Source organism: Otolemur garnettii, unplaced genomic scaffold (genome assembly GCF_000181295.1).
Source record: "Otolemur garnettii isolate 467f Iridium unplaced genomic scaffold, OtoGar3 scaffold00128, whole genome shotgun sequence".
Taxonomy (NCBI): Eukaryota; Metazoa; Chordata; class Mammalia; order Primates; family Galagidae; genus Otolemur; species Otolemur garnettii.
Window position 1 is genome coordinate 5,786,233 of NW_003852523.1, and position 10,716 is coordinate 5,796,948.

The window sequence follows — 10,716 nt, forward strand, 5'->3', positions numbered from 1 at the left end:
TCCTTTCCCCAGAGTCATATATCCAATGAGAAATATTCTCATGGGTCTGTTCCTGAGCTCCTTTGTTTTCTTCAGTCTGTTGTCTATGCTCTGCGCTGCTGCAGCTGTCTGATCCTCAGCTCTGTGACTGTCCCTCAGGGTTGCCTCAACTATGCTTGGCCCTTTGCATTTTCAAGTACACTTCACAATCAACTTGTCAATTTCCATCAGCTTTCCTATTAGACTATTGATTAGCATTGCCTTGTCTATAGTTCAATTTGAAGAGATTTGAATATCACAGGTTAAGTTACCTAAATCCTACATTCTAAAATTAGGAACTTCTTGAATACAGACATGATGCCCAAAAGCAGTGGGCCTCAAACTTTTTAAACAAGGGGCCAGTTCACTGTCCCTCAGACGGTTGGAAGGTCGGAGTGCAGGCCCCAGGATGAGTTGGCTGCTAAGCAGGACAGGCAGCAGTGGCAAAAACACCCGGCGGGCCACATGTGGCTTGTGGGCTGTAGTTTGAGGATGCTTGCCCAAAAGAAATGCTCACTGGAGCTTTGGGGTGCTCAACTAGTAAGTACATATAGTGTAAATATTCTAGAACCCGAAAAAATTCACAGTTTGAAACACTGCTGTTCCCGACCATTTTGGATAAGGAACATTCAACCTGTATTACAATTATGTAATCTTCCATTTTATGGCTGTGTAATATTTTTCCCTTTTTAAAGGCCTATCTTTTTTCTCTCAGTAATATTTTCACACACTTTTTTTTTTTTTTTGTCTTGCTGTGTTGCCCAGAGTGGTCTTGAACTTCTGGGCTCAAGCAGTCTTTCCACATTGGCCTCCCAAGTAGCTGGGTTTATAGGTTTGAGCCACTGTGCCCAAAAAGTATATATTTTTATACATGTGAGTACAGAAGTCTTAAGCATTTTTATGAGATTTATTCCTACCGTAAATTGTATAATTTTTTATTTTTATACAGCTTTGTATATATTGAAGTGCAGTTTTTTTTTTTTTTAAATAGTGGCTTTGCATCCAGTGATCTTTCTAAGTTAACATATTAATTGTTTGTTCATTAATTAGTAGTTTGTCCATGTATCTTTTGGATTTCCTGTGTACAAGAATCATGTCATCTGTGGCCAATGATTATTATTTTGTCCTTTCAGTACTTATACCTTTATTCTTTTTCTTGCCTCACAAGCTAGAACCTCCAATACCATGTTGAATACAACAGTGTTGGAGAGTTGGCCTTCTTGCCTCTTTCTCCATCTGAGGAAAAGCCTTTGGTAATTAGGTATGACGCTTTCTGTAGTTTCGTTTGCTTGTTTTTTGGTAGAAACTGTCAGATTAAGAAAGTTTCCTTCTAATCTTTGTTTGCTAAAAGTTCTTATCATGGTTAGGACTGAATTTTGTCAAATGCTGTTTCTACTCTAGCAAGATGATCATGTGGGTTTTTTTCCCTCTCCCTTCCCCCATTAATTTGGTGAATTACATTGATTAATTTTCAAACTTTAAGTCGCCCTGCATTCCTAGAATAAATCCCACATGGCTATGATAGTTTACCTTTTTAAAATACACATCTACATTTGATTAGCCAATGTGGTGTTTAGAGTTTTTATGTCTGTGTTCATTAGAGATCTGTAGTTCCTTCATAAAGGAACACAGTTAGCTCTACTGGTTAAATTCAGCTTTCAGGTCTAAGTCATGCTATTGGTGGGGCAGCCTGCGGCCAGAAACTTAGCATGGTGGTGAAGCAGGGGTCTGGTCATGTCTGCTCAGCAGATTTCCCTTGCAGAAACCCTGTCCTACAGTTTGTTCTCTAGTAAAACAGAGTCTGGCTGAGTTTGTCTCTGTGGCACACTTGCTCTTTTTTTGCATTCTCCTTGTTATTTATACAGCGTAAGATATTGTTGCCACTGTTTTTAAAAGTCAGTCGTACATTCTTAATTCTTTTTTTCACTATGTTTTCCTTCCTGCAGTCCCACATTTTCCTGCATAATCATTTCCTTCAGGCCTGAAGAACTTTCTGCCTGTTTGTTATTTAATAGGTTTGCTGCTAAAGAAGTCTCTCAGTGCTTGCCTGACAACAATTTATTTCATCTTCATTTCTGAAGGTTATATTTGATAGCCATTTATCCTCCTACAGCAGTATAAAGATACTGTTATTAGATTTTGAGAAGATAGCGGACTATTGTCCTTTTGATAATGTTATGTCTTTTTTTTCTCCAGCTGCTTTAAAAATGTTCTTTTTCTTTGGCTTGCAGCTATCTTACTATGACATGTCTAGATGTGATGTTCTTTGAAATTTTCCTGTGATGTTCTTTAAAATTTTCAAGAAGTCCACAGGGTGTCTTTCACCCATTTTAGAAAATTACAGCCATCATCTCTTGATACATAGCTTCTTCCTCAATTTTTTTCTTCTCTTCTTTTGGGACTCCAGTTATATTACACTATATTTTACCTTTTCTCTGAGTCCTGCATTGCTTTAGTGTTCTTTTTTATATTTTGGCTTTTTAAAATAATACTTCAGTTTGAATATTTTCCTTTATTCAAATTCCCTATCCTGTCTTCTGAAGTGATTTAAAAAGTCATTTATACTCATTTAAAATCATGAATGATTGTTATTTTCTGCCATCCATTGAGAAGATTTTTTTTTTAACTTTTATTCTTTTAATGTAACAAATTAAGTTGATTTTCTGTTAAACTTTGCATCCATTCCCAGGATCAAACTGGCTTGGTCATGATGCATAATTCTTTTTTACATATAGGTGGATTCTGTTTGGAAATCTTTATGTATTAACAACTATTACCATTTTAATTTAATCTTTTAGAAAAGGCTAAAACAGTGTTTTGAGTTGAATATTTTTTTTCTTGTTTATTTCTCTGGTCCCACAGTTCACTTCTTTCACAGTGTTGTACCTGAGTTTTGTATTATTACTGTGGGATTTGAGCACTCATGTGGAGGGCCTGGGCGCTTAGCTTTAGTGTGGTTGAGCCACCAGGAGCTTGAGGGGAGGTAAATGGGGGCGTGTTATAGCTGATTCAGGTGTTGAGGTACACTCAGGTTTTAGTCCTCCTGTCCCATTATACTCGTGTCTGTGTCAGCCTGCCTGGACACCCTCAGTCCTCTGGGCTTCCTTGTCTCATCTTCCCCTTCCCTCAGTGAAGCTCTCCTTGGTTGTGCTCACCCCAGCAGGGCCTGGTGCATAGCTTGTGTCTTGGCTGTCAGCAGGCTTAAGAGCAGGGACTACCCCACAGGGCGAAGACTCCTGGGCCCTGTACCTGGCGTAAGGCCCAATACCCTGCTCTAAAGCAGGGTATTGGATGGCTCTCTTGAGGAAAGAATAGAGACAAAGATATGACCTACCTCAGGAACTGTTGTAAAGATTAAGTGAATTATGAGCCATTCCTGTAACTGGTGTAATTGAGGGATAGTTAATGTCACAAAAATGCATTCACAGTTAATTAGAAAACTGGGGTGTACTCTGATCTCATTTCTTGAAAATTGCATATGTGAATATTTGCGTGTGTACACACATATTCATATATGTGTGTAGAATACTGGCTTTTTCTACTGACTTGTCTATATTCTGAATTTTCTATAATAAGATCCTGTTTTATTTTTATGTTAACAAAAGTAAATTTATTTTTAAGAGAAAACTGTTATGTTTATCACAGCATTGTGCATAATAGTTGTGAGTAAGAAAGTGTCTGAATTTCCAGTAATAGGATAATGGTATGTTATAGGGCTTTATGATTGCTACATTAAAATGTTAATTATTAGTTTCTTGAATTTTACATTGCTTAATATTTTTATTTTATTTTAGGCAAACTTTGGAGTCGGAGTTTAAAGCTAGCTTATACTCTACTTAATAAACTGACTAGTAAGAATGAACCACTACTTAAACCTGGAGACAGAGTAAGTAACTAGAAGGTAACTTTGTTGAATGAGCAAAAACAAAGACTTTAAAAACCTGTTTCACTGAAATCAGCATTCTGTCTGTTGGTTAGACTCATAGCATTAATATGGGCATTGAAAGTCAGCAATGAAAAAACATTGAAATGGGAAAAGTCTGTGATGTATGAGCCTCATTCTGTCATCATCTGCTCATTCTTCATCTTCTTTTCTGGTAGACTTCAAATGTGCTGATAGGAATAAATGTTAAATATCCAGAACTTAAGTTTTGTGAGTTAACACTGGCCTGACTTTGACGCTTGGCTTTGTATTTATGTTCTTCCCTGCCCATGTGTCCAGGTGGCACCTCTGGCCTGTCTGCCAAACAGGACAAAGGGGAGCCGCAGGCATGTACTTTTGGCTGCATGGCCCTCATGGCTGGCAGCCCACATGAGATAGGGAAAAAGATAAATTTAAATAACCAAAATTAAATAAAAATTTAATTCTTCATTCATAAAAGCCACATTTCAAGGGCTCAGTAGCCACACATGGCTAGAACATTTCCATCATCCCAGAAGGCTCTGTTGGATAGTAGCAGTATAGCAAGGTGAACCAGGCTGGAGGTGCCCAGGTGGGCTAAAATGTCCAGATAGGAAACAGGAGAATATGATGAAAACCAACCTACATATCAGTGAAATCCCCTAGTGAAGAGGTCGCCTGTGTTAGGACCCCTAAGGATGACAAGCTGGCCAGCAGTCACAAGGACCCTTTCTGCCTCACCAGGAGCCAGGGACAGTTGAGAGGAAAGCATCAGTAGGAACGAAAACAACCAAAGGCAAGGAAAAGGGAAGAGAGTGAGAGGGATGGAGGAGCAAACATATTTAGAGGAAAGTAGATAACAGAAGACAAATTTCCCTTAAGCCAGTGTTAATATCCTCAGAGATCCAAGATAGAGATGTTCCATACATCATGAAAAGGATGCTAGTAAGAAAACCAAGAAATGCAAAGTACTAGGCAACAGAGGACAAAATTAAAGACTTGATCAAGAAGACCCAACATCACATGGATGACAGGAGTCCAGGATGAGAAAGAAGAGTGTCACACATGGTGACATGGAGAGCAAATGCAGTGAACTTGACTGAATCACAAACCTGTGCCAGTGCATGACCCCAGGGGAGAACCTCACAGATGTCAGGGGAACAAAAGTAGGACTTAACGTGGACGATCTCCAGTCATGGTGGCTTGCAGGCTTCTCAGTGATGAAACTGGGAGAGAGTGCAGTGATACTTCAGAACTTCAGAAGCCCTATTTCCAGAGACTCACCAAATGTGAGGCTGACATACCATTTTCAGATGTGCGGGACTCAGAACACTTTGACTTATAAGCACACTTCCTTGGCAAAGTCTCTAGAGCATAAGCCTCAGCCAGATGAGTGAATGGGGCCCAAGCAGGAGAGCTACAGCTAAGTCCAGGGTGGCCACAAGCAGGTGACCAAGAAGCAGCCCAGACACGACAGAAGGCCTGAGGCCCCAGGGTGGAGTGGACAGCAGGGGACACGTGTAGTGGGCTCACCTGGCTGTTTACTTGGAAAATACAATTGCCAGGTATTTGTCACATCTGGTAGAGCATTTTAGGACAGATCGGCTGGGACATACATAGAGAAGGCAAGTGATAATGCTGGTGCCTTCACCATCAGAAAAGGAAGGAAACTTGGAGTTGGCCGTAGAATCCAAACAATATGAGAATGAGATTATGATGTGTTGTGCTCGCAAAGGAGATTTTATGTTGTGCTTTAGAGTGAATACAAGAGTCACTGATTTATTTTTCTTGGAAAACATCCTTGCAGGCGCAAAGACCTCCAGATACTTTCTTGACACACAGGAGAATCCACATACAATAGTTGGGTTAATAGTGAGAAGATAACAAGGTCACAGAGAGTGAGTTGATTATGAGGGATTGGTGCCAAATTTCACCTCCCATGACATTAGACTTCATAAAAATGAACACAACTGTTCACAACAAATTCTCTAGAATAATGTGTTCCATACCGAACATCTGGTCTCAAGATTATAGGTTCTGGCACAACCACTATAAAAATAAAATTTTGAAGGAGATGCTTTTGAAAACAAACTTGTTAGAAACTCAACTTCCAGACCTCAAATACAAAATAAGATACCTTAAATTTTGTCTTATAAAGTGAAGGGTTATTGGTTCTCCACCATTATATGTTCTGAAAGTCCCTGTGTTAACAGCCTATTCTGTTACATACTATTCTGACTTATCACTTATGGTTTTAGGCACAACTATTATAATATTTTGTTCCATAAATAGCTTTTAATTTAACCAGATATTGTAAGAAATGAGGATCATACTGATGGAGGAGGGAAGCAGGGCTGAACATTCATCAACAGGAAGTAAAGTAGATGTCTATAAATTTTAAAAACAAAATATAGCAATGTATAAGTTATATTTTTTAAAATATAAGAGTAAATAATGAAAGAAGAATCTAAAATTTTTAAAAAGTGGTTGCTTTGGGGAATGGAGAAGGGTAGTGTGTGAGCTGTTTCTTTTCATTAGTACTTTTGGCAATTTAAATCTGTGGGGTTTTTTTATTTTTTATTTACTTTTTTATTTTTGAGACAGTCTCACTTTGTCACCCTTGGTAGAGTGCTGTGACATCACAGCTCACAGCAATCTCAAACCCTTGGGCTTAAGCAGTTCTCTTGCCTCAGCCTCCCAAGTAGCTGGGACTGCATGTGCCTGCCACAATGCCCAGCTATTTTTGGTTGTAGTAGTCATTGTTGTTTGGCAGGCTGGGGCTGAATTCAAACCCGCCAGCTCTGGTATATGTGGCTGGCGCCCTAGCCGCTGAACTACAGGTGCCAAGCCTAAATCTGTGTTTTAAAGATAAAAATTAAAATGTAAGATAAATAAAGTAGAACTTACAATTAAAATAGTGGCAACTTAGTGACCAGGTAGGACCAAGGAGTGCCCCACCCATGGGACAGATGTTCAGGAGGCTTTGGGTATCTCTGCAGAGCTTTGGTGTTAGAAGTTTTTCTTTTGGAAACTATTGTTTTAGATATAATTTTATTCCTTGTTCACTTTCTATGTTGGTAAAGGTGTTTTTCACCTGGGCTAATGAAGGGTGAATGATGCTGTTGTGGATGGGAACTGGATCTCGATCCCACAGCCAGACCTGGCCTAGTGGATTTTAAACCCAGAAGTTTAAAATGATTTTGTTACATGTGGAATAAAGACCTAAACCTAAAAACTATTTATTAAAAATGACATGAATAAGGAAATTTAACCAAAAGTTAATTCCAAAATTAAATTTTCTGAACTAAATTTGGAAAACTGTAAGTGAATCTAAAATGTCTGAGTTCCATCTAATCTATAGTTCCATCTATAAATATTGAGAAGACTCAACTATTCCCAAGCAGATTTCATGTTTTTCTTTGTACTGTTGCAGGTGGCGCTCGTGTTCCCAAATAGCGACCCTGTGATGTTCATGGTTGCGTTTTATGGGTGTCTCCTGGCAGAGCTGGTTCCTGTCCCTATAGAAGTGCCATTAACAAGAAAGGTAGTGAAGCTGGGGCTCAGCCTGCGTGTGGGTGTCGTCACTGTCAGTGGTTTGTAGCTTCCCCTGTACTCAAGCTTCCCTCAATGTGGCCAACAGCAAGCAGCTGTTTTGATAAGAAGAGGAAGATGATGTCAGGAAGGCCAACGCTGTCTGTAGATAATGTCTTGTGTTGCTGGCGAGAGGCACTTGGAACACCCTTGTCACTTGGAATTGTTCTGGCACCTGTTTGAATTTACCAACAAAAATGATAGGCTTTTTTCCTTCTAATGAATAGAATTTGTGATTCAACAAGATTTTTGTTTGTTTGCTTTTTAGAGACAGAGTCTCACTTTGTCACCCTCTGTAGAGTGCCGTGGCATCACTGCAACAGCTCACTGCCACCTCCAGCTCTTGGGCTTAAGTGATTCTCTTGCCTCAGCCTCCTGAGAGTTGGGACTACAGGTGCCCGCCACAACGCCTGGCTATTATTTTGTTGCAGTTTGGCTGGGACCGGGTTTGAACCCACCACCCTCGGTATAGAGGGCCGGCGCCCTACTCACTGAACCACAGGTGCTGCCCAATTCAATAGGATTTTGTTAAACTTTTCCTGAAAACCATGTTTGTTGATAATAATTTCCATTTCTTAGGGATAAATACAATACCATTACAGTGATAGTATAGCTCACTGTTTTGGATAAACAAATTCTCTTGTATTTCTGTTCACTTACATGACAGAAAGCCGTTTTTATTACCAACAAATAACTAATATGGGAACTTACTGATGTTCTAGGTAGCTATTACATTTTAGACCTGAAATAAATATCAGTGATCAGATGATTGGAAAGATACCATTTATTAGTAGACTAGGCATATGTTTTACAAATTTAGAGTTTTCTGTCATCCTATTCCAGTGTTCAGGCAGTTGTTAATGTGAACATTATCCACAAATATGCACGCATCCCAATAGTGAAGTTTGCAGACAAAACCAGTATATCTCAGAGGATGTAAAGGTCTTTTACTTTTAATTCAATGATTCTTAGGAAAAAACTGGAGATTTGTCAAACTCATACAAAGAAAACAACAAAGGTTTGCTATTTAGCCAGAAGAAAACACATATTTCTGTGTAGAAATGATTAATAATATTGTTATAGGTCAGGCCTCCAAGATTAATTTGTAAATTTCAAACATGATTCAATAGAAATTTCAATATGATTATTTTTAGAGTTTATTAAAATGCTTCTAAATGTCATTTGTAAGAATAAACTTTGAGGCTCAGTGCCCATAGCTCAGTGGTTACAGCGCCAGCCACATACACAAGGCTGGTGTTTTTGAACCTGGCCTGGGCCAGCTAAACAATGACAACTGCAACAACAACAAAAAAAATAGCCGGCCGTTGTGGCAGGCGCCTGTAGTCCCAGCTACTTGGGAAGCTGAGGCAAGAGAAAATATCTTAAGCCTAAGAGTTTGAGGTTGCTGTGACCTGTGATGCCATGGCACTCTATCGAGGGTGACAAAGTGAGACTCTGTCTCAAAAAAAATAAAAACAATAAAAGATAAACTTTGAGAAATTAGCCTATTATGTAGAACTTTATATTTCACTACAAAAACAAACTGAAAATATTTTTCAAATTTAAAAATAATTCATATTTTCATGAACTATTTCTATGAACCTATCTCATATGCCAAAAATAGGAGTGAATTGGTCTAGTAGTTTTATGAGGTGTGAGGAAAAAAGCTGTATTCTCTGCATGGCCTAGAGTCCTGAGGGTCTGTGGCTGTTGTCCCCAGCTGCTGTTCTGTTCTCTACAGGATGCAGGCAGCCAGCAGGTGGGGTTTCTACTGGGCAGCTGTGGAGTCACCCTGGCCCTGACCACAGATGCTTGTCAGAAAGGCCTGCCCAAGGCACAGACAGGAGACGTGGCAACTTTCAAAGGTGAGGCCTCTGTGGAAAGAGCACCAGTGTTCTGATGTGGTCTTTGTTAGGCTGCCCTTACCCCCCGTGTTGCTGTTCCAGAAATTAAACCATAGAGAGGCTACAGGGTTCTTACCAAAAGTGATACCTTGTTCAAGGCATTGGTGAATCTTGATTTTCGTCTGATGTTCTCCTGTCTGTGCAGTCTCTTATGGTAGGTGCTGGCCTGATGTACTTCTTTAAAGTGACTAATAAAACGACATTGAATTGTGAGCTCCTTAGTTACTCAGTGGGTAATTCTGCATTGGAGGTGCAAGCTCTGTGTGTGGGTAGCCAGACCCTCTAACATTAAGGTGTTTTCCTATCTGTCTGGTCACAGGTTGGCCACCCCTGTCCTGGCTGGTGATTGATGGGAAGCATCTGGCCAAACCCCCCAAGGACTGGTACCCTCTGGCCCAAGACACAGGGGCTAGAACCGCCTACATTGAGGTAATTGCCACTCGTGACTTGGAATACAAGAAGGCATATGCCAGAGGTTTGGGCTTCGTTTTTTCATGAGCACATAAGCTGCTATTGTTTTTTTAAACTTAAGGCTGAGTTCTCATTGTTTCATCTCTGACCCCAAAATATAAAGTATCATGTAAAACCTTGCATACACCCTTTCAGGTCTCACTCTCACCTGATTCTCCCCAGTTGGCCCCCAGGGTATAAACCATTGCGATGGAGCCACGTGTACCATTGCTTTTGGTCCCCTGCCAGAGAGAGCCACAACTGTGTCCATAGTGTCCTTTCATGGGCCAGGGCCTGGGGTTAGCAAAGGGGAGACACCAGCTACTTCCTTAATTTTTTAGTAAAGATGGGGTCTCGCTTTATTGCCCAGGCTGGCCTTCAGCTGCTGGGCTCAAGTGATGCTGCTGCTGCCTCAGCCTTTCAGGCAGCTGAGAATGCAGGCAATAGCCACTGTGCCCAATGCTTTATGCTGCTGCTTCTAAAGATTCCATCAGCCTCCATTCTGTCTGGTGTGGCCTCTAGAAATACCACAAGATGTTTTTTTCCTTGAAATCTTTCAGTATAAAACCAGCAAAGAAGGCAGCACAGTGGGGGTCACCGTGTCCCACGCATCCCTGCTGGCACAGTGCCGGGCTCTGACCCAGGCGTGCGGGTACTCAGAAGGTAAGGGCTCTTGGGGCAGGGGCAGTGGCGTTTCTGGCCTTGCACAGGGACCTGCAGACCTCATCATGTAGCTGTCACTATGCCTGTCAGAGCCACCCCTAGGTTGAGCCTTTGCCCTTTAATCCCAGCCGTAATAGGTTAGGCCATGAAGCCATCCTCAACATGGTCATGAAGTCTCTGGCTGTGCTG

The 10,716-nt window shown here is 40.6% G+C and overlaps 1 protein-coding gene across 1 annotated transcript in view; it reads left to right on the forward strand.

The window, feature by feature from the left end:
- The window catches only part of DIP2A (disco interacting protein 2 homolog A), a 114,901-nt gene that overhangs the window by 68,329 nt on the left and 35,856 nt on the right, over positions 1-10,716 (forward strand). Inside the window, exons 9-13 of the mRNA XM_003798103.3 lie at positions 3,813-3,904; positions 7,353-7,463; positions 9,252-9,375; positions 9,734-9,843; positions 10,425-10,527. Coding sequence (XP_003798151.1) covers positions 3,813-3,904; positions 7,353-7,463; positions 9,252-9,375; positions 9,734-9,843; positions 10,425-10,527 — 540 coding nt within the window. The remainder of the gene's footprint in view (positions 1-3,812; positions 3,905-7,352; positions 7,464-9,251; positions 9,376-9,733; positions 9,844-10,424; positions 10,528-10,716) is intronic.